Source organism: Accipiter gentilis, chromosome 19 (assembly GCF_929443795.1).
Source record: "Accipiter gentilis chromosome 19, bAccGen1.1, whole genome shotgun sequence".
Lineage (NCBI taxonomy): Eukaryota > Metazoa > Chordata > Aves > Accipitriformes > Accipitridae > Astur > Astur gentilis.
Genome location: NC_064898.1, coordinates 8,181,227 through 8,205,968, shown reverse-complemented (window position 1 = coordinate 8,205,968; position 24,742 = coordinate 8,181,227). Strand labels below are relative to the sequence as shown.

Below are 24,742 nucleotides of genomic sequence, written 5' to 3'. Positions count from 1 at the left end.
ATTGGTTAATCTATGTCAGTCAATGCATCTCTTGGTAAACCTGCCAGACAGTGATGCTGCTGCAAACGCTTTTTTCCTCCTCTTGGGGCTCTGGTGAGCTACAACTGGACCATACACTTCAGATATATCAAGAAAGTCTTTGAGTGAATGGTATTGAACTTAATGAAAACCTCCAAACCCCAAAAGACTAATTAGAATACAGAAGAGCCACACAAGATCAAATGAGGGAAGAAACAGTACCTGAAAACTGTAGGCACTTAGCACTCTGGAGAACAGGACCAGTTTCTAAGAATAGCATACCAAAAGTAGCTTGGTACCTGCAAATTGAACGCTCAAGGGGCAGCTTTAACAAAAATGTTACCACAATTTCGACTCAAATCACTGAAAATAGAAGTGCCCAAACTCCTTCTAAAATAACCCTCTGAATATTTAAAGTGGAAGTTTTCAATCAAAGGCTTATGATGCATCTAACTTGTGACACTGAGATCTCGGGATAATGCTGTAGGACGTCAGTTATCACAGCAACCTACACCTCCTCCTGCCCTCTTCCCATAATATGCCTTTGGTAAGAGCAGCAATGATGTGCATGTTGTAGACTCTGAGAACAAGTAATCCTAAGAAAAAAACCTGTATTAGCTGTGTTTCAAGTATTTTCTATTTATGGATCTGCCTGCCTCATCTTCAGAGGGACAGGTTTATCATCTCAAGACATTTAAGAAATCTTGAGAAGTCGTCACACTGAAATCTTGCCCTGTATCAGGCTTCTGTCCTCACACTGGGAGTTTAATGTCATTTTGTGTGCATGACTCCTGTGTGTACGTGGATTTTTTAAAAAGAAAAAAGCATTAAGAAATACTAAAGCATAGTTCCTAATTGCAGCCAATGTCAACTATCCTGCAGTAACTGCAGTACTATTTATGGCTTGCAATAGTAATTGTTTTGACGGATCTAAAAGCTTAAGGGCTGTTATTTTTAGTGATGATCTAGGTATTTTCAAGACTTGCCAACAGAGAGTAGGTTAAAGCACAAAACCAGCACATGATGCAGCACCCTAAACAGTTGTTTTCTCAGGATCCATCTCTCTTTTGGCCTCCTGAACAGGCAGAGCCGCTCTTCTTGCTGCATTCACCTCAAGTTTTCAGCTCTTCAGTGCATGGGCCAAAAGGACCTATTTCCTGGAGCACCTCTACAACCCCCCTGCCTCTGCTGGCAGCGATACCCAAGTCTGCTTGCAACTCAACAGCCAAACAGCTCTTTATCCTCACCAACTTTTAAATTCCTGGCTTGCTTCCTCATTTTGCCTGTCCTACTGTTTGATACAGCACAGAGTGCCCTTGCTTACGGCTAGGGAGCTGTCAGGACAGAACTCTGGAGAACAGAAGACACTGTCCTGCTGCCTTAGACGCGATACCTCCTCTGCAGCCAGGGCCTGCCAGGAAAATATGACCCTCCCACCCCACTCACTGGTGTGCCCTTAAAGTTCATCAGTACAATTCCCTTAGACAAGTTAATTCCTTTATACCAGTCTGGCGTTTCTCTTAGTAACCAGTTCCCTGGAGGGGAGAAAAGGGGGAGGATGTGAATTTGGAATAATCATATTTGAATCATTTTACTACATTTCATGTTTGTCAAAGTGACTTTTCAGTAGTGCCTGCTTTTACACCAACTCTGGCCTCAAGAGTATCCTAAGCACACTGCTCTCCTCCTTTTTTCATCTGAAACATGAGAAAAATCTGGGACAAAATGTACCCATGATCTGCATAAAGATGTCAGAAACATCAGCGCTTCATGAAAAGCCACAAAAACATCCACCAGATATACAAAGAACTGGTTTCAGAAGACCAGCACTCGCTAGAGAACACACATGGAGTTAGCCTGGTCTGTTTACTTGCAGTTTTTCCTGTAGATTAACTATACTGACTTAAGAAATCAAAGAAGTTACACTGATGTTAGCTTACAGTATATATAAATTCATATGGGGGTATATCAAGCACTTTGGGGGTAGAGGGAGGGGGCAGAGACTGTATTGCTGAATCAGTGATATTTACCACATCAGAGACATAGATTTTGCTTATAGTTCTGCTAGACAATGACTGTGCATGTATGTGTTATCCCAGCTGTAACACACTGATAGAGTAAAAGCCAGATGATATCCTGGGCCCTCCATTAGTTCCACCAGTATTTGGGGCTGCAAATTTTGGTATTCAGAATGAGCCATTTGAACTTGCAGTCTTCTGTCTCTGTTGTCTTCCCGAAGAAATTTTGCTGGTGCAGTACTACTGAGAGGTTATATTCAGATGAGCACTTCTCACTTGACATTTGAGAAGAAAAAGCTAAACCTTTCAGATTAATGTGTAGCAATACTTCTGTAAGTTTTGATATTATAGCAAATGCAAAATTTCTTGTACCAAGCTTGAAGAAACGTTCTGCAACTTTTATAAAACACTCAAGTTTAGACCATTACTTCTGTCTCAGGAACATCCAACAGTGACCAAATCATGTTCATAGCTTCTCAAAGTGTTCTTGTTCTATAAGATTAATATCTAAGAAAATTTATTCTTTCCAAAGGCAAAAAATACTTGTTTTAAACCTTACAGTATACTTGATACCTTAGTATCTCCATCATAAACATATTTGACTTAAGTAGCAATCAATCTGGGAGAGAAACCAAACAAGTTCTTTTGGTCCAGATCATCAACTTGGCTACTACCTTCAGTCTGTATCAAAAGGGCTCATGTCTATTTGTAATCAGCATCAGCTAAACTCAGAAAAGTTACAGACAGTAAAATAGTATTTGTCACTTTTTCCAGGTGCAAAATTCCAATACATCCCAAAGATGAGTTAGCAGTCTTCTCTATAGAGGATTGAGGGGGACACCCCCCCCCCCCCCCCATATTGTTTGCTGTAGGTCTTGAGCTTAGGATGGACTTTATTCCTCACACAGGAAACACATTTTGCCTTTTGTGAACAGGTACATCACTGCACAAAGTACTCAGTCTTTAGCAATTTCAGCATCACTTAAACTGGACTTGAAAGTGGCAGACTAAAGCATACAAATTTTCAGTGTGTTAACCAGATGTATGATCCAACACTAATTTTCTTTTAAGTACTTGATATTGGTTTAAATGGTACTTCAGAACCAATAAAAACTTGTGCCTTTATTAAAAAGATAAAACAAAACTATAAAACAGTATTTATAAACCATCAAGAGTCCCATAGAAAAAGCAGTACTCTTCCAGTTCCATTTTCTAACAACACACAACTGCAATAAGGTTTTTCTCAGGGGTACTTTACCGTTTTGTTACTGCCTCGTACAGAACACTGCAGACTAACAGAAAATATAACAATTGTTAATTCCTTTTTAGATTGGCTATTCTTTGTATGCTGATAGACAATTGTTGGAAAGTAATAATCCATGCTTTTTTCAACTAAAAAAATGGAGTTTGCTTCTTTGAGCTCTGTTCTTGATATGGTTATATATATCAAGTTAAACTAATGAGGGGGCTCAATCCTATAGCAAAAAAAAACAAGTAAAAGGCTTTTACGTTGTTGGCATTGCCTCAATCCAAAGCACAGCTAGTAGAAGAATCCTCAGTCCTGAAAGACTTGGAGAGCTGTGATCATGGGGTAGACTGGCTAATAGGAAGGCGGGGAGAAGACACCATTCAGTCCATTCCCCATCACCTGGTGCTTGAACTATGTATTGTCGCACTTCAGACTCACTGGCCATGCTCTATGTTGATTTTCTACCCCCCCCCGCCCCGCTTTTTTTTTTTTCCTTTTCTTTTCTTTTTCTCTTTTCCTTTTTTCTTTCTTTCTGTATCCTGGAGACCTGCTATGGAAGTGACTTCTGCAGTGCCTAAGGTATGAAGTTTGCCTGTGGGGAGGTAGGAGTCTCTGCAATCTACCACCATCACTGCAGCATACAGAAATGCATAGTTCCCACTCTGGACCTTGTGCATCCAAGCAGGGCACTTCAGGATTTGGCCCTTTGGTAGCAGTATATAATTCAGTGTTGCATAAATGCACGTTAAGAATCTTAAGGCATCTGTCTTAACTTCCCTGCTCTGCAATAGTGCTTACAAGAATCCATCGTACTGTGCAGAAACTTAAATTTCTTGTCTCTTCCTAAAATGTTCATGTTCCATTTTTTACTGATAACTTCTTCCAAACAAAATTAAGTAATATTCAAGCACAAAATGTGTTGCAGAAACCTAGTGAAACAAAAAAGGTAATTAGTGGAATTATACCATTAGCTTTGAAAAACTAGATCATAGTGCATGACAAGAATGCAGCTAGGTAACATGATTTACAGACTCCTGATTCTGGACAGCAGTTAAGGTAACTTCAACTCATAGTTAGCCTTCTGGAAGGTGTGGGGAGTTGTTTTGTTTTTGTTTTAAACCTCTTATGTTTTAGAAGATTATCTGCACTAAGAATGTCAATCCATCACCACTGACCTATGGCTAAAGTCTCTTGGATTCCTGATTGGAAAGAATTGCTCGTTCATTTTGAATTAAATTAATACATACAGAGACACAAATGGTATTTGCCTAGGTGAGGCTGGGGGACTGCTATCTGGGGGATTGGCCACCTTTTGCAAATCACTCTCTTCTAGAATAATCAGGGAATTTTTTTCATCAGCTATGACTTTGCTTCTGCTGCATGTTATAGGCATAAAATCGAAAAATACAACTATCAGTCTGTTACAGGATATACAAAAGTGCATGGAACAGACATTGGATCTCAGAGCTATTGCACAGTTGCTTACAATTGCAGGGGGACTGGAATTAACTACCTTGGTCTACAGAAACTGTGATCAAAACCAACTGAACTCAGAACATCTGAAACATTGTGCTATTGAGTTAACCATTATTCGAGATAACGCATACCAAAATGCTTTTGTGTTGGGTGCAATTATGCACTATTTATTTATACAACTTTCAAAACTACAGCAGTTTGGGTAAGTGTGACACAAAGTACACAATCTTCCTTTATGAAATCTGGCCTGACTTCAGGAAGAGAGGAAGGATAGAAAGAAAATTAATCCCAAACTATTACCAGTTAAGTGTCTAGCTTAAGCCAGTTACTTACAGTCCCTCTTTAAATCAGTGGAAAGAAAGATTAAGACCTTTCTATAATACCCTATCAAAGGCTGCTGGGATGAACTGGTCTCAGAAAATATGTATTCCTTTCTATGAAGAATAGAAAAGTGTTAGTAACCTGTTTAGATCAGATTAGTTTTTATATAGCTACTGGCTGAAAGGAGTCCCTTGCTTGGGACATTCATTTGAACATTTTTATGAAGTGTTAAGAAAATTTGCAAAGGGAAAACTCATCTTTGGTGGGTCCTCATGGTTGAGTAGGTTTTTCAGAAGTATCACTAACTAGTCTAATTTTGGTTTTTTATGAGTTTACATTGAGCAGTCTGACCAACATCAGTCCAAGCATCACACCATCCCCTGCAAAGACCTTTTAGACAGATTTTTTTCTTGAAAACAAACCACCCCTGCTAAACCCCACCAAAACAATGATTCTAGGTCAGAAGCCTTATTTAAAAAAAAAAAAAAAAAAAAAAAAAAGTGATCCTAAAATTACTGAGGTCACAAACCTCAAATATCGTGTTTTCTTTCCAAAGAAAATGGGAATTCCTCGCAAGTTCTGTCTCCCCTTTTTTTTTGGGGGGTGGTGGTGGGAAGGCAGAAGGGGTGAATGAGTCAGCCCTCAGCATCTACAGTTGCTAGTTGTCCAAATAAGATTTGTTTCTTTTCCAGAGAGAAAAATTTAATGGGGGCTTATAAGCTCACTACAGTATGAAGTCAATATAAAAGAAATTTAATGTAGTCACTGGAAATAGACCAAGGGAAGTTTTCACATATGCAGCAGCACTCACTGTATTTCCTAAATGCAAAGTGCATGCAGAACTCTTACATAAAAGATCACTGTGAATCCCAAGTGTGACTAAGCAGTCCGTATGCAGACACCTGTATTTACCTATTGACCTTCCTTCCTTGTATTGCACACAGCTTCTTAAAGTATAAGAGCAGAGCACAGCCCACCAATATATGATTAAGAAAAAGACAGTTAAGGAGTTGTTCCTTAAGAACAGCGCTTCCTCAAGACAGCACTTCATCTTGAAATTGCCTATGTAGCAGATTAGATTCTTCTCCCTGGTCAGGTGACAAATCCAGCACTACCCACTTCAATCTAAATTACAGGATTAGTCTGACTCATCTCAGATCTAGCCAGCCCATGTTTCATGCACTACAGCTTTACTCACATTCTTGTCTTCTGGACAGCCATTCTAAGTTTTATTTAGACTTTTCTATTACTCATCCAACATCAGAGGACTCCTCTGCATTCCATGACTAGTGACTTTTGACTTCAAGATGTCTATTTTAGTTTACTCATACATATACAGAAATGGCAATCAATTATGTTGGTCTTACCTGTTTCTCATTGAGATGGTTGGTTAGTAATAAGCTGAGATCAGCTTTCCAATGAAACTATAATATGCTTTTTTGCACCTAAAATGTGAGAGAATCTCAATTATGTGTTTTTGCAGATCTGCACAACAAACAGCAAAGACTTCAAACCAGAAAGCACATTTAATGTGTTGTGCCTGTTTTAGAAAACTACTTTCCTCCCCCTAATCAAATGTAAAAAGATCCAAAATCTCAGAACAGGAAGTGCAAAAGTGAGAATTATCTATCCATTACCTTAGTGTAGTAACTCATTTTGGAGCAGAGCATGAGACAAGTTAGCCTTAACTTCTAAACATGCTGTCTTGATTCTATGGAACAAATTTTCTTCTACTTAACTCCAACCAATTCCTAAGGACTTTTTAGGCCTAAAAGACAATGGAAAAACCCACCACAAACAAAACCATAGAATCAACAGAAGTGTTACGGTGCAGGCTACCTGATTTAACATTTTCCTCTTCAGGGCCACTTTCCACCCACTGACTGTCACTGGCTAGCAATCGATTTTGTGATTCACTGAGTGGTCGAGTAGGAAAGGACTGACTGCCTCCAGAGCTGAAAAGTAAGCAAAGTCAACAGGAATTCTGTAATAGCAGTAGCTACTTATTTCAGACATTTGTAGAGTAGTGAAGTTACTTAAGAGCAAAGCAAACAAAACCACCTACACTGCCAACTAAAAATGGCCCCCAACCCCCAACCCCATTCACCTATAGCCTTGTTCCTGTCATCAGTCTAAATCCTTACCTGACATAAGCCACTCACACTTCTAATGGAAAAAAAGCAGATTGATAGACAAGAAATGTCATACTGACAACAAGGCTACTGCCACACTGTTAAAAAGAAAACTTAACCAGTACTGTCTGGAAGAACAACCTAATGCCATCTTATTCCATCAGTAAATGCTAGGGCCTTCTGCTGAACATCTTCTTAATGCAAAAGGATACTCTGCTGTTTGCACAAAGGTCCTGCTCTTGTCTAAATTCCACTGGTTATGTTGCACTGGAAGCAACTTCTCAGTATTGCCTTTGAACCTCCCTAATGCCTGGTAACTCAGGTGACTGCTGTTGACAACAATCTTCAGCTACAAATTCACCAAACTATACAGAACACTTCTAAAATGACAAATGTAAACACCCCCAGAAGTTTCACATACTCCTGTGTCTTTGAATCTAAAGCAGGCTTCCTGAAAGTACACTGAAGATACAAACCATGCAAATTTGGAGGGGATAAAATGTAATGAGCTAAAAACCAGCAATAGCCACAATGATCTAACTCTCTTGCAAACTGTCTCAGCATCCCTTGTTTAAGCATGCCAGAGGAGGTAAAGTACAAGTAATACCTTGCCTTTCTCTCATTCCAAAAAAGATCTTAAACTTTTTTTTCCATGGGCCATTATTCAGTCTTCCCTGGGACTCTTCTGATTGTTGTTAAGAGCCAGTAAGCTCTCTTACTTCCTGCATTACTATTTCCTCAGAGCCATATCCTCTGCTACAGGTCAAAACCAAGAAACAATTTTTGCATGAAGCAGCACCATTTTTCAGTCTTGATCCATTCTGTCCTTCTCTGAAGGCTTACAAACTCACTTTGAAGATGACAAGAAGTATAAAAAACTAAGTAATTTTGAAACAATTTTTTCTCCAGATGAAGTACAGAACAGTACAAAAACACTAACTTAAATGCTATAGTTACCTTTTGGCAGGTTCGCTTTGGCTTGAGACAGTAAGTTGCTCTGGATCCATAATCACCAAACGAGTTGGAAAGTTACATCCGTCACCCAAACTAAACCAGAAACAAATATTCAAATCACTATTTGTAGTTGACTTAAATGAGCTGAACAAGTACCCATGCAAAAGGCAAATGCTGCAGGCTCGAATCAATTACTTGAGTGCAGCGCTGAACTCCAGACTTGAGCAAGGCAGTTCTACCACTAAGCCAGATGATCAGTTAATTAAATCTTGGAGCTCAAATGTTTCCCACCGTATCACTCAGTATGGATTGCTGAGCACATCACTAGCCTATGTATTGCAGAAACATCCCTGTGTTTCTGTAGACTGTAGCCTGGGTCTTGCCCCAAACCACCGTGTACATGTAGCCAGACTATCTAGTATTTACAACCTCAGAAGCATAAATAATATTTTGGTGGCCATGCTTTCCCCTCCCCACCCATCATTTTGAGGTTAGCTAAGCTTTCTTTTAAAGCAAGTTGAATCAGGATAAGATATGGTGGCAAAACAGACTGATCCATCTAGAATATAGTTTCTGTCTTTAATCACATGAAAAGTCATGATAGTTGAGCAAACAACTGAGGCAACTTAAGATCTCGTTATTATCTCTGCTGTTTGCTAACAGACCTCAGCTTCACAAATGGGTTCACCAATATTTTTAACTGATACATGACCCCCCAAAAGCAGTGTTGAAATACAGCTCCTACTTTGTTCTGCTGACTTTCAGGAGTGGTGGGAGTGGGCAGCAGGTCAGTCTTGCTTCATCAAGCTTCTCTGACGCTTGTCTGCAACTCCCTAACACTGGCTCAGCTGAAGTTTTAAAAACTGTATTTTGCATTGTACCAGAATTTTTTTTTGCACTGCTGCTTATTTACACGCATTTTCTCAGGCAGCTTTCAATACCGAAACCGTCACCCACAGTAAAAGGAAAGCTGTCAAGTGTTTTCAGGGGTAAGAGGGGGTGTTTTTAAACTGATGTTGTTTCAATGCTGCTGAAGTTCAAGCGTTTCGTTCTCCGAGTTGCTGGTTACTGCTCTATAATCAGACACTAATACTACCACCAAAAGGTGTACAGTTTTTGAAATACACTTCCCAAAGCTTTCCAAACTTCCGTATTTAGAAGGCCCTTATCAGTAAGGCCCTTCTCTTTGAATGAAAACCCTGTGCAGAATTCGCTCAGTTTTCTCCTGCACATTTTCCCTACACCAACGTTCATCATGCAGGATTTACGAGTTGGCTTTTCAGTTGTGCTTTATTTTTTTAGGAGAAGGGGAAGCAAGGTCAAAGTCATGGAATCAATTTATCCCCCAGTTCATTCCCATTCAGACTGAATACCTGGTAAAGATAGGGAGTAGCCAATACTTCTTTTCATCTCCAAAAACCTCCCTCAGATTTTTGCTGCATCCAAGAGAAAAGCCATTTTTATCAGGGCCATTTCGAAATGTGGGTGCACGGAACGTTTCTGTAAAAGAAAAACATGCACTATCTCTAAAGTGATAAGGAGTCAAATAAACAGACTCAAACTTCTCTATTGTGAAAACAGTGTCAGGCAAGCTAAAAGGACCTTGATGTGTATTGCGGGGGGGGGGGGGGTGGGGAGTAATCTCAAGTAATCAGAGAGCATAAAAAAACCCAACCACAGTGTTAATGACAAAAATAGAAACCAAAGGGAAGAAAGTCACGTGATCAGAACAGTCATCTTTCTCTCTTTACATGTAACATTTAAGGTCTGAGACAGACCTAAGTACCATCAGCACGGCAAAGACACCAGAACCCTTATTCATTGATGGCTAGCTCTCTCTTTGGCCTGTGAAGCCTCTTTTGAGCAGAAGGCTTCCTCTTCTAGAAGCAATTTACCATAAGCACTACTGGACCTAAACCCATACAGTATAGTTTCTTCCACTTCTGCCAAGGTCTGAAGTTGAATTAAGAGCGTCCTGTGGTATCAGAGAAAGACGAGATCTATTACATCTGAAACAGACACACCATGAAGTGTAGCAAACTGCCACCATTTCCTAGTCGGTCCAGTTACACCCTCAGCCAAGAACCGAGAGGACTTGTTGCTCTCCCCATACCCAGAGCTTGTCTTTTTACAATCATGATCCAGCAAATAAAGTACTGTGTGGCCAATTATGACCACTGACTTCTGGGCAAGGAACATGCTGAAATGTTCTTCAAAGCTAAAAAAGAAACTGTGAATATTCCTTAGCTGTAGGTATGTCAAAAGAAAAAGGACTCAAACAATGCTACCATCAAGCAATCAAAAAAAAATCCTTTTCCTCCATCAAAAATTTCTAACAAGCTGAAAATTATTTCACTTTTAATCAACCCACTTATTTTTGAGGATAGAAATTTAATTCCATTAAAAGGTATAAGATTTTGACTTGCACAGTTGTGGAAATACCCACCAGTCCCCACCCCGCCCTGACCCTGCAAAACACATTTTCAAAAGTGCGTTAGCAAGAACTTCAGATATTTTAACTAATGCACGTAACTTGCTTGTGCTGGTCAATGCCATTTAAAACATTCAGGCATAGAAATTATGTGAATCTCTTATTATTTAGGAAACGTGCATCAGTGCTTCCATTTTTATCGCACTGCTTTTACAAGCCACTTCCTAATACTGAGGTCCATTTTATATCACAGGATTTAAGAATACTCTTTTAGATCTAGTTCGAAATGTAGCATGTTCACATACAGTAGAGCCTTCACTTTGTTTGGGGCCACCCACCCACTCAAAGTATTAGAACAACAGGGTTACTGGCAAGTAGCAATTGTTACATACTTAACACTATATAAAACACAACATAAATGCACAGTGCCTCAGAGATCTCAAAAGTACAAACAAAATAAAATAACATTCGTCATGAATCCGAATACTTGGCTCCAGCAGAGGAACCCTACACATGCTCCATTTTCCCCTAGGTTTCACCTTTAATTACTTTAACCAAATATGCTTCTTATTGCACAATATTTAAAAATTCTGTTTATATGTGATGGCATATCCTGTAGGCCTCACATTCTCATCAACTTGTTGGTTTTCTGGATAAGGAACAGTTCCGTATTCCAATTAACTGACCTATGGTTGATCTGTTTTTGCCAACTAGCCAGCAGTGGTAGCTGAAGAGTGACAGTATGCTGATGAAGAACATGGCTGCCACAAAGAAAAGGAATAGTACGTGGAATTTTGCATGGGTATGTGGCAATTCATTCTGGGGAGAAAGAGAGAAAGAGATTAATACGTTAACACTTTTTAGCAACTAATGCAGTATTGTCACTAAACATTTTCTGTCATACCCATTCTGCTATAGGTCTTTCACCTCACTTTTCACAAAGAAAAAAAAGCACAAGCCCAGCTTTCCTTTCACATCGTGTTAAACTGATATACAACAACGTTTGAAGCTGATGGGTATGCCTTCCACCTGAGTTTAGTAGCATGAGTGCATATGTTCATCTGTTAGCTTTTAAATGCACATTAAGGGGCAAGGAAAAAAATTTCCTGTACTAAAAAATGTTAACTGTGCAGCCACAGGCAAAGAGCCACAGGAAAACATGTCCAAAATCACTTTCTTTGAAGGGAAGAAAAACATCCAAACCCTTTCCTGTCAAGGTAATAATACCAAACCTACTTCTGAACTGGTGTAAGGAACGTAAAATGAACAATCCTAGACAAGACCTGAGACAGATCTTCAATTTTTGATGATCTCTAAGGTTTAGACAACAACCAGCATATACCTAGCAAAACAAATCTGCCATGTCTGACTAGGCAGAAGTGATTCACGAGAAGATCTACATGAAAAACAACAATTTCAGTACAACCACCATATAAAAAATAACCTCCCACCCATACCAGATAGTCAATTCCACCCCCAACTATTTTTAGGCTTGCACTTTCAAGAGGCCAATGGGATTTGTAACAATACTATTCCAGTTCTATATCCTTAAAATCACAGTACTTTTAAGTAGTTGACCTTTAACAGCACTATGAAAGCAGAGAGGCTATTTTTATTCAGCTGTTTAGTTAGCATTATTGCCATTACTTTTTCCATTACCTCATTCAGTATACCCACTTATCTAAGGCTTATTTTTTTTAGACTAAAACACATTGCAATTAAGATCAAGTGCACACAGGCATATCTATATCCCTGTACACTGCCTATATTCACAGGAAACAGATTACAAGTCTTCTTCCTTCTGTAATGGTGTAAATAGCCACTGTGAATGACTGGATGAGAAAAATTATAGTAGGAGCAGTATTTAAATAATTACAGCAATATTGGATTTTACCTTTGGACAACTCTCTGCAGCTTTCCTGCGGCAAAGCTTTGCGCAAACAAAGACAATTTATTAAACACTAGTATTATGTTAAGACGAAGCGTTTGAAAACAGCACAGGCTTTGTTAAGAACAAAATGGTTGGTGTGCACACGTGCTCTCGGACATGCCGAGTTCCAACGCCCATCAGCAGCCCCCATTCTCCAAGAGAACGGAGGAGAGAGTACATAAAAGCAACTACTAACTTCCAAGGCACGAAATTTGCTACTGAAGCATGGAAGTATTGCTATTCAGATTGTAGCTGGATCACTTTCAAGTGGTTCCTCAGCTTGAACAGCATGGCTACACCAGGTGCATTCTTTGCTAGTTGTTTTGATCACAAGTAAGGTTTATGTAAATATTCTGTATGATGAAACCATTCATAAAGGTCTGAAAAGCTCAGTATACTCCAGAGGTATGAAGCAATGGTTTATAATTACAAAATCTTTCTGACTTTGGGACATATTTACTACCATTAGATGCAGTTTCAGTCAAAACCATAAAAAAATAAATTGCCATTCTTTGCACAATTTTCTTTGTTTAAAAAAAAAAAGAGCTCATAATACATCAGTACAGTTTTTCTTCTTCCCAGTGTCTTTCAATATTGAGATATGTTTGTGGGATGTATCTTTAGCATAACATCTGAAATTGAACCAGTACTAAAGAAAATAAAACCAGAAACAGGAAAGCCTAGTTAAAATTAGTTTTTAAATTCTGAACTTTATACCTAAACAGTGGTATTAGCAGTCTTAGCTAAGATGCTAGCACTTAACGAATCTGTTGTAGGCAAGATGTATGGCTTTTAAGTTACATTAATCTGTGCAGAAAGCCTAGGGAGAGCCCAAGCATTTACCTTAGAGTCATGCAGATATACACAGCATTTTCCAAAATGCTGGCTAACATCAGATCATGCTACAGTAAACAAATGATAGCAGAGTCCAGCTCTCTGAACTGCCATCAGTTCAGTTTCCTTATTTACTGCCCTTTTTTTTTTTAATGCAGTTTTGCTTAGACAATTTGTGCAACAGTCCCTCTTTCCGCTGCTGTAGGGATATGTTGTGTTTTGTGATCCTTTGAAATCAAGGCTAGCAAAATACATACTCCAATTGCTGCTTATACCTAAGCTTCATGTTAAAGCTATGATGACTTTTCCTACCTCAGAGCACAATGCAGTGTTCCCATTTCCTAATTAATCTTTGTAACTTCTACTTATAAGACTCTTTTGGAATTGCATATTTAAACAAAATAGTTCCCTATAAAGAATTCTCAGGTCAGTTGATTTTGAAGATCAAAGAGCAGTAGCAGCTTAGTCTTTGTGTTTTCTGTGGGCCAAAAAAATATGTTTATTTCCATTTTTATGTTCCATCTTCCAAAAACAGTAGCTCTATAACTTGGAGAAGGATCTTTTGAATGATGCATGATTAATTTGCATGATCCCCAGGGAGCATTTACTTCTTCTGACTACCCAGTTTCAGCCACTGGTCGTAAGTTCTTGAATGACAGTTGCAGAACTGAAGCATCTTTCAAAAAAAGGCCAATTCCTTCCTGGAGAGAAGCATGCAGGCTTTGAGTGCATATAACAGGCTTATTCACAGTTGTGTTCTAGCAGCAGTCCACATGCCACAGCATGTGAAGAGTGTGAAACTTCAGACATTAGTTATTTAAAATCATTATGCTCAGCAGCAGCACAGAAGCAGAGACTTGGAAGCAAGACAGCTGCAGAGCTTACAAAGGGAATTTGCACAATAAAATTTGGGCTACTTAGCACACATAATAGCCTGAAGCCAGTCACTATTGTGAAGAGTCCCCTACAAACTCCTTCACAAGCATAGAGTCATATGAGCAGCTATCAGGTCACAAAAACCCCCAAACAAAACCCACAACAAAAAAAGTGCTGTCAGACATTGACTCGTTACTCATCTTTCACTAGCTAGGTCTAGCTTAAGTCTAGAAAAAACTCAGAAGATCTGGTATATGTCCTTACGTGTCTATGCAAAAGAAATGAGATCTAACTAAGGATCTGGAATTGCTCTTTTTCATTTTGTTTTTTGTTTTTGTTAAGACAACCAAAGTTTTGCAAAGTGTGTGCCACCTACCCAGAAGCCATATTACACCCATGTATTAGCTATACTCAGGATTGCCAAAATAATTTGGAGGACAATGAAAGACACCGAAAACAGCTGGAAAATACAAAAGTTTCAAGGTGGAGGGAGTGCAGCAGGAATGAGGTTAGATACGAATATACACTGGGAAGTACCACCCAGTGCAGTTTGTAAACAAGGCATCCAAGGACCGGGCGTTCAGCCAGTGCTGGTGTTTGTGTCAAATACATTTGGTTAAACTGAGGTTTTATCTGCTTATCTTTAACAACTTCCTAGGTAGAAATAAAAATTTCATGAGTATAAGAAAAATGGTTACGAGTATAAAAAAAAGGAGTAATTCACATTCCCTTGATCTACAAAACAGATTTTAACATCTGCATCAGTGTGTAAGCCTGTAGTAAACGTTTACAGCCAGTATGGGTGTTCCACCAGTGTATGAACAGTAACAAGATCCTTCTTCAGCACTTCTGCATAGAGCATGAAATATGCTATGTTGAAGTCTTGCATGTGCAAGCAGGAAACAAAGGCTTTCTTCAACAGAAGAGTTTGGTAGGTGTGCATTTCTAACAATGTTTGCAAGTATCTGCATATGTGTGTTGTGTCTCTATCCAAGTATTGTGAACAGTGCAAAACAATGGATTGCTAAAATTTGTGTAGTTAGTACATACACCTTCACAACCTCATTACTACAACTTTTGAAGCAACCAAGGCTACACTCCCCAAGAAGCAGTTCATCTTCCATCCTAACACTGGACATATGCAGCAGTTTATTGCACACTTTCTCTGAAAAACATCCATGATGAAGCAAAAAAGAAAAACTACCTTCTGAAGGTATACTATAACATTTCTGATAGTCAAGCTTTGGGGGGAAAAAACAATACCTAGAGAGCCTCAACAGAAAATGTCAAAATGGTAATCTGTTTGATGCTGTAGCACACAAAGCTGAGCATTAGCAATATACTGAAGCAGTCTACAGACAGCACGTGTCAGCAGTACCCTGCTCTGATCTGGATACAGCTGTAGAGAGAAGCTTCCAGGACTCTATTTTGCAGTGAACAGCACTTGCCTAAAAGCTTACATACTAGAGACATGCTAAATATTGCAAGCCAAGTGATTATGGTGCTGCCACCTCTTTCTGGAAGTCTACTTTAATCAAGCTATTATAAGATCAGAGGAATATTAGCTTTGTGGAATGAATGATTTAATATGAGTAAAGTGACTCAGAGACCTACTCTAATGATAAGATTGTGGCATCACCAGATTCTGTCTTGGAAGTAACCGGAACTGAAAACAACAAGTGCACACAACTACATTGTCTATTGTCACATTTCAGAAGTAGCCCATTCTTGCAGGAGGCATTTTTAACAACTAATTAAAAAACCACCAAATCCCCAAACTCTCTTAAGTTTACTTCCTCTGCTCAAGGGTCCACTTCAATATTGTGTCCAATGGGCTTTGGAAGAGCCTTGCTGCAAATGCTGGTATTAAATGTACATTATGGTCAGATGTCCTGTGGACTTTTATTGCACTAACACTTATGAAGTGAGGTGACAAAGCAAATTCATTTTTTTTGCTCAAGCACTGACTGGTAAATATGTAAGAGTGCATCTACAGTTTCATTAGACATTGCATACAAAGCACTGGAAAGCAGCCAGGCAGATGTTTGGGAGTGGCACATTCACAAATTAAAAATTTAACTATTTACAGTCAAGCAAGACTGAACAGCAGAATCAGACCATTTCATTTGAAATACCTGTCAAGCCACAGCTATGACTGATAAATATATTTATGGCTTTCATCTCACACAATACTGACAGCTCAATTCCCACATAGTTTCTTGCTCTCCAGTGACAGGCTGCTATACAGAACTGACAGACTAAGAGAAACATAGTACTTTGGCAGATCAGACCTATAGGCCTAGATGAACACAAACAAACATACTTTTTGCACCACTTATCTTACCTGTCTAGTGCCAACTGTCTCAACATACAGCTATTCTGAATACATGATCAAGCTTCTCTTAGCCTGACATGGCAACATCTTTTTGCTCCAATAAACATTATTTCTGCAGCTCCAGATGATGATTGCTTTTCCCAGTTACTCTGACAGCAACTAGTATCTAAGAAATATCTGCTGTTATTTACTTATAAAGTGATGGAGAGCCTTCCACTTACAGTGATTATTCCCATGCTAGTTAGTGGAAACTGATTAAGGGAATTCTGACACTAGCTCTTCTGCCTAGAGACAGGAAGGCACAGTACAAGGTTTTGGAGATGAAAGGGAACAACACCAGAAGACACTCTCTGTTCAGCCTGGAATGTGACTGGAACAAAACTTATAAGAGGAATATAACACTATGTACAAGGACAGTTACCCTTCACATAAATGTTATTAAATCTACTAAGATGCATGTATGTGTATCAATCATTTGACAACTGATAATAGTTGCAAGGAGGATGTATATCATTAACACTGTACATATCTTAGCATTCTACCCATATCAGATCAATAAAAGCCACTAGTATGAAGTTCAGACACGCCTGTGCAGGGACTTCAAATCAGAGCTCGGTCAGTTCCCAAGAAATTAATCTGCCTTATCTGGTAGCATCCATAGACAAATCTAGGAAGATACAAAATTGTTACTTATATTTCACATTTGTCAGTATTTTTTTATATATATATGTGTGTATATATATACATACACACATACATATATGTAATTGCTATAGCCCGTTCTTTCTACATCTACGTATCTATATCCAATAGTCTCAAAAAAACCTGAGCTGTGCCACTTGGTTTTGATGGAGCAGAGAAATTGCACAGTGTCCTCATCAGAACTTCTTCCCCCAATTACTCATCCTGGGCAGTATAATACATTTAATTCATTAATATTCGGAAGGTTCTCCTGCTTCAGCCGCTTCGATTGATGCTGTTAATGGTAATGAACTATGGAACAGAGTAAACAGTGAGTGACAACATGCTGATGCAGCCTCCAATAACACATGCAGGATTAAACAAATGAACAAAAAAACCCCTTAGAACTTACTGTCCAAAACTTTATGAAGTACTGCAAGACTGTAGCAGCAACAAACAGACAGTACAGTAAGGAATACATTAAAAACAGGAGGAAGAATTTGTAGTTAGAAAATCCCACACAATTATTCACCCTAGAAGGAGGGGAAAGAGAAAGAGGTTACTATGATATACAAAAAATAAAATAAAATAAAAAATAATACATTCAGCTTTTGCAAAGCATAACATGTATGATGTCAGTGGTATGTCCAAAACAGTCTGGCACTAGTGTTTCAGAAGCATTTTAAGCCATCATTTTGAATGAAGTCTCTTTCCTCAGGCCAAATGATCTGGGCCCCTCAAATAATTTTGTCCCCCATGAAGTTCTACAGGACAGGACATAAGCTGGCAAAGCGTATGATACATACAGTCTGTATAGGAAGCGTCACACACTATGAACTAACTGCAGTCATCACAGAAGATAGTACGAGCCTCTCCATCAATTTCAGTGGATGTTGCTCTGGTTACAAAACCACTTTCAAGTCAACTACCGATAGCAGTATTTTTATAGTGACAGCAGATAATATTTTTACTGACTACCAGTGAATACAAACCACAGAAGAGTAACTGTCCGAGTGAGTCGTATGTACCATCTAGAACCAAGAACTGATTTTCACAATGTAGTAGGTATCTCCTCTCCTGGTAACAATACAAACTAAACAAAAGAAATGCCATTTCTCATAGGTCTTGTTAACACCAGAGTTTCTCTATATAAGGAGAAGCTGCATGATTTGGGGTACTGGGCCTAAAACTGTATGTTGCAACACACATTAGGAACAAGATTTTTACATATTAAAGACACAAGAAGTTCTGTGAAAATCAAAGTTGCATTTTTGAAGCAGTGTCTAATTAATCAGGTAGGATCTAAGTCATCATTATTACACTGATCTTTTTTTTTTTGTTTCTATAAACTTACCATGGACAGTGGTGGTCCATTTTTAGTACACATCTGAAAGAGATAATTTCCAGTAAGTTAAAGCAAAAAATACATTTTCTCCCTAAAACACATACTTTTAGCTTCTACAGGTTTGGAGGTTGGGGTTTTTTGTTTGTTTGTTTTGTTTTTAAACTATTTTGCCCCACTGTATCTTTTTCAAGTCCTTCTCAATCATGCCAAATCTCTGTATTATAGCAGCCATCCTTTCACGCAAAATGACCAAATGAGATTCAGAAGAGTTATGAAGAGAGTCTCTTAAATTAACATGGGGAGCATTAATGAGCAACACTATGTAATAGTTTATTAAGCCATACTAGTTTTACGTGCACACTGAGAGAAAACAAAGCCAAAGGACCATTCAGAGTTGTGTGGATAAGGTATGTTAGCCTGGCATTCACTTTAACTAAAGTCTACCTTGGGACTATTTTTGCTACCTTTTTTTGTTTGCTGCTTGCTTGCTTGTTTGTTTTTTAAAATTAATTGAGGAAAAGAGCAGCACAGTGGGTAATTTGAATAGTCCACATACCATTTTCATCCAGTTTTAGTATAAGGACAGATACAAGACATTTCAGACACACAGACATTCACTGTATTTGCTAATAAATTTGATTTTAGCCAAAAGATGTGTGTCAGGTTCTTCAGTTCACTAGATTTCCTCAAGCCCAACCTACTGAAGTCTCACTCAGAGACTCAGTCTTCAGTGGCCTTGCAGACTTCTCTGATGATTCAGAATGAAGCTAGGGAATAGCAGCAATGTCTTCGAAATAGTTAAGGCATGAGATTCCACTGTCAATCTTTGAGATAAGGACTTTTAGCATTATTAGTAGCACACGTCTGTTTCAAGGCTGCAGAAGCAAGATACAATAAAAAAGTTCTATAATAAGCATTTGCTGGTGCTGGTATCTCAGACCTGCCTTTCTTTACTTTCAGTTGCTGATTTTCTAATTTTTTATTTATTTCTATTTTAATATAAGCACTGTTTTACAAAGCTACAAGCAGGTCTCCTAAAAAGTTCTACCACTTTGAACAATGGAGCTGCAATAGTAATACTGCACCAACAGAAGAACTTTGCTCTTTTGTGAAATCCAAGTACTGTGGGTCTGAGAGAGGAACAAATAGTAAAACCTGCTTTTATGCAAGGGCTGACACACTGAAGACATGAACACAGTGAACTCATGATTGCAGGAGAGAGAACACCCATCATTTCAGATTCAGTAACTTACATGTCACATGCAGAACAGTGGTGGCAGCGGTCAGGTTTGATTAGCTGGCATCGATCACAGTATCTGATGGCTGCATTCAAGTGGCAAGGGTCAAGTGATTAGAACTCATTTAATTTTACAAAGGTTTTCCTCCTTAGCATGAACTGAATCTTAAAGAGCTTCCTGCCCTCCCCTGCCACACCTGTTCTCACAGACCTTCGTGTGCCTACTCCCATATGATATGTATATTTTATTTTTTTAAGAAATGTAACATATGAAAGTATTTTAAACAATTTTGCCTATTACTACTGTACAGAGTCCATTTCCATTTATACTTTGGCTCCGGAGTCTTCCCATCCTTCATCCTCTTGTACTGATCCCCTATCACTTGCTTTCTGTCACCTCCAGACAGGGTACTCAGGCATCCTATTTGTGAAACTACATTCTTCCAGCAAGCCAACTTTCTGCATTAGCTTTCTTTATCCTCTTCAGCAAATAGTGATCTAGCAGAGTGTTCAGTAAATCAGCCCTTCCTCTTCTTTCCTGGATATTTTTAAACAAGCCTTCAGGCTCTTCTCAATGGAAATAAAACACCAGCAGAGGCAGTTTGAAAGGAGGAGGAAAGTCAACACCTACAGCTAAGCAGGACCAAGAGCTGGCAAGAGCTACCCAGACCACCCCAGGAACTTAAGACTGGGACTCCCTTAAAGGGATGCTTGTATTTAAAAAAGCCAGGTGTCCTTAGACTTTGGAAAGTCACAGTAAACTTTGGTAACAGTTATTCTGAGTGGTTTATGTTTTTGGAAAACTCTACTGGGTTGCTAGTTTCAAGAAAGAGAAACAGATACATATATACATATAAATGCTAGATTTTAAGAATATACATATGTATAAGAGCAGTTTCACAGATCATTCATATATAAGTTGGAATAAAAATGCCTATACGTATTAAAGGCAAATACAGAAATAGCCCATAACCAGCTTTGTACTGAATTACAGATGGGAATGAAACAAGATTTATTCCTTCTTAAATTCTAGCCTTAAGTGTGATGTTTCTCCTCCTGCTGAACTGATGCAGCTCAGAAAAAAGAATTTTAAAAGTGGGATATAAATGACTACAAAATTGAGTAAGAAGTTTAATTTTCTCTATTTCTAGCTGTATTAGCTATATTTCTTTTCTGTGTTTATTTTTTATAGCCACAATTAGAGATAAATATTATCTGCTTGCTAGAAGAGGATTTTTTTTTTATTCCAAATTTTGGCTGCATGTTGAGATCCCCAGACAAAGGACTCCAGTTTCTCTTCGGGGAAGAAAAACCAGCCCAAACAAATAACAAAACAAGTTCATGGCCTTAGCAATATGCGCTTAACAGAGTGTTCATTCAGTGACATCAAATTAATTTCACTGAATTCAACTAGCAGCTTCAGGAGCACAGAATTATCTTTATATCTCACCTCTCGATGCTGTTGTCGTATAGATAGGCAAGTCTTTAGCAGCTCTTCTCAAAATCTCCTGCTGGGATTCTGGTCTCTCTTCTTTTTCATATTGTTCTTTATCAGCTTTTGACAAGCAGAACTAAGAGGGAGGGAGAAAATGGAATTAAAGAAAGAGATTAATTATTACCTTGTGTTCTAGTCAAGCTCCAAGGAAAAGACCCTATGTATATTAATCCTATATCTTTTGACAACCCCTACCCACAGACCCCAAAAAACCCACATAAAGAAAAAAGAATGCTAGAGGAATTACAGGAGATCCTTAAAACTCCATGATGGTCCTGGGCATATTTTAAAGAAAATAATCTTTATCTCTGTTTCATTAGCTACAGCATTTTCCCTTCAACACAAAAGAAGGCAGAGACTTGGGAGTTGTAAGAAGGTGCAACCTTTCCTTTAATTCCTGTTAAGTGTAAATTAAATGATCTGTGAACAAGGGGAAGGTGCACAGGGCACCAAAGTTATCTTACCCCACTTCCTCTCGCTGGCTTAGAGAGGGGTACAAACCAGAGGGGGGAAAAAGGGAGGAGGGGCTTTATGGCTTCAGCACAGAAGTTGAATGAGTTTAACTTGAATTTTTACTTGCGAGTTGTCAGCACTAGTCTCAACATCCATGAGCTGTATTGAAAGCAACTTCAGCAAAGCCTGTACAGTTTGAGAGAAGAGTTACAATTCTGAGTAAAGCACAAAGAACATTCCTGCTGAAGCCTCAACGAAATGTGAAACTTTACCAGAAGAACTTGGAGAGCTTTTACTCACTTGTGAAACACTTAGTTTGGTTTGAAACAGCACTGAAATTAGGAGCTTTACCATTAAGCCCCACAAAACCCAGTGTGCTAACAAGACCCTGTGGAATGGGGGCTGGACTCACTATTTCCTCTGGTATTTCTCTGTCCCAAAGCAGTTTTAAACTGAGCTTCCTGTATGGACTATAAGAGCCCTTTTTATGAGCACACATAGACAAAGTATTCATAGTAGTGAGTGGAAAATGCTGTGTGTGCAGCTGAAACAAAAATTGGCTTAGTGTGGTTTAATATGACCATATTTTCCTACCAAGAACATGTATATGATTAGTTCACATGGATTTTCCTCTCATCCTGTACTTTCTCGTCTTTTGGATTACAGTCAGTTGGCAAGCAACAATGAAGACTCCACTTACAGAAAGGAGGAAGCAACAAGACATTGCTGCAATTTCTCTGTGTTATTTCCTAACCCAGAATGCAAAGAAGTTGCCTCATATCTCACAGAATCTAGTTGAGCCTCCTGTTACATGTAGTATCATCCCAGTTATTGAGCCTACCCACCATTCAAGATGAAACATGAAACATAATCACCTTTTAAATAATCAAAACCTAGGATTAATCTATGCAAAGGGTGAAATTAAAGTTTAAAAATTCAGTCATCACCAAAAGTTTGACCTCGTTGTTTAATCTTAATCTCTAAGAGACATATTTTTTCAAATACAAAAACTGGAGATGCTTACATCAAAAGTTTAAAACAGATATGAAGCATCATGCCAGCAAACAATGGTGCAATATGCCTTCCTCCCTACTGCCCTTGTGAGTCTGCTAGGTGACCCAATGCCTATCTCCATGACCTGCAATCAAGCAGAGGTTGCATTAAACGTGAAATACTACTTCTAGATGACATTTCTATGGCAAACCATTAACGCACATAAAAGGAACTAAATCACAATATTTAAACTTCTTCAATTTGTCCAAGTATCACCATAATATTACTCCAAAAATCCTGGATAGGATATTGGTTTTCCGAAGAGCTACATTTCTGTTCTAATTTCAGAAATTAATAGGGCCATGAGACCACATTCTCTTTGGACAATGGCAGGATAAGTTCAAAGACATCAAAAGTTGTCTGTTACCACACAGCTAACAGAATTTCCAATGAGGTTCCACCAGTTCTTATTGAAAACAGAAAGAGTCCCTTTGTTTCCTTCCTCTTTCTGGATCTTGTATAATGTTGATTGTTCTTTCTTATGACAAATGTACAGGGATTACACTAAGACAACAGCAGCTGCAGAATCTTTTTTTAGTTCAATAGTAAGATCACAGGATGCTATTTGTTTTGCAAGAATGGCTAATTTGAATGACTAAAAATATATACGTTTACACTCTCATACAATGGGGAGATTCTGAAGTCAGGGTTTGTTTTTAAGTATAACCAGCATAAAGTACTCACTGGTACATGAACAGAAGGGACTTGCCCAGAAAGAAAAAGTGGTGGTGGTTTTTTTTGTTTGGTTGGTTTTTGTGGTTTTTTTTTGGTGTGTTTTTTTGTTGTTTGCTGTTGCTGTGGTTTGTTTTTTTTTTTTTTTTAAAAGCTAGCTGTAGAAGAAAATTGTATTAAATCTGATCTTCCCCCACACTTGATATAGAAAATATTCGTTACATGCTGTATGCCCAAATCATCCCTTTCACTCACTGAATATGAAAAGCTTCCCAGAACATTACTGTAACTACAGGATAAGTACTGTCAGAGGAAGTTTTCTATTATTGAAGAATCCATGCAGACAGTAAAAGTTACTAGGCATTAGTTTTATGTGCAGCTCTAGTTCCATTAGCTTTACAAAACCTGGAATAACACAGTTCCAACCACATTTTAATTAGCTAACCTGCTTAACTTACCATTTTCCAGCAGAACCACCCCAGATAAAACCAAAACAAACCACCCTGAAGACAAGTCCCTTTGAATTTTTAGGTTTAACAGTTCAGTACTACTCTTTTGCTTAGCTAAACAGAATAGTCTTTAGCTTTTTTGATTTTATATTCTGTAGCTTTAAGATACAGATCTCTAAGCCATAATTAAGCACTGCAGAGCAGCATTTGCTTTTCCTTAGAAGCATGGTTTTAACTCTTTTCAAAAACGTTTAAGGTTGACATTAGCAATGAAAGTCAGTCTTGCCAAAATCAGAATAAAAATTCAACCTCCATAGAGCAACCAAAGCCTCAAATGGTTTAGCCAATTTAAAAGCTTTATAAAACCACAGAAGGGAAGGGAGGTATTTTAAATTTGGTGCCAGTATTTAATCCCTATATACACACACCTTAGAGAAAATAGAAAACAAGATAATCCATCTCAGGCTTATTGCAATTAATACTGTTCTTTTTCAAAACAAAAGTTCTTACAGTCATCAAGCATTCTTTTGCTATTATATATTCTCAATTGTCCCTAAACCTTAACCCTTGACTTACTACTAAGTGGTTCAGTTCTCCAGGTTATGAGTATATATTGCATTACTAATTTTTCTTACCCAAACAAAGGTCAAAACTGCCTAAAATGGAAATATAAAAATATTGTCACTGTATTTGATTTATTGGCTTTAAAAATTCCAGGTTTCAAGCAAGCTACTTCATAGCAAAGCACTGTACATGACCATCAAACTTCTGATGAATTAAACA

General features: G+C 38.3%; 1 protein-coding gene and 1 long non-coding RNA gene across 16 annotated transcripts in view; one reads left to right on the top strand and one right to left on the bottom strand.

Moving 5' to 3' along the window:
- Positions 1 to 24,742, top strand: part of LOC126048201 (uncharacterized) — a 566,030-nt gene that overhangs the window by 501,563 nt on the left and 39,725 nt on the right. The window lies entirely within an intron of this gene.
- The window catches only part of ZDHHC20 (zinc finger DHHC-type palmitoyltransferase 20), a 45,409-nt gene continuing 23,810 nt past the window's right edge, over positions 3,144 to 24,742 (bottom strand). For 5 of the 15 annotated variants that reach the window (XM_049822824.1, XM_049822826.1, XM_049822837.1 and 2 more), the window contains 10 exons: positions 21,909 to 21,971; positions 21,288 to 21,408; positions 19,854 to 19,923; positions 18,610 to 18,642; positions 17,668 to 17,788; positions 12,494 to 12,529; positions 11,286 to 11,418; positions 9,542 to 9,668; positions 8,172 to 8,261; positions 3,144 to 7,037 (listed from right to left, as the gene is read on the bottom strand). In XM_049822824.1, coding sequence (XP_049678781.1) covers positions 6,851 to 7,037; positions 8,172 to 8,261; positions 9,542 to 9,668; positions 11,286 to 11,418; positions 12,494 to 12,529; positions 17,668 to 17,788; positions 18,610 to 18,642; positions 19,854 to 19,923; positions 21,288 to 21,408; positions 21,909 to 21,971 — 981 coding nt within the window. In that variant the 3' untranslated portion in view covers positions 3,144 to 6,850. Of the gene's footprint in view, positions 7,038 to 7,214; positions 8,065 to 8,171; positions 8,262 to 9,541; positions 9,669 to 11,285; positions 11,419 to 12,493; positions 12,530 to 17,667; positions 17,789 to 18,609; positions 18,643 to 19,853; positions 19,924 to 21,287; positions 21,409 to 21,908; positions 21,972 to 22,809; positions 22,924 to 24,742 lie in introns of those variants that run through there. The other 10 variants (XM_049822829.1, XM_049822830.1, XM_049822834.1 and 7 more) reach the window with 8 other exon arrangements.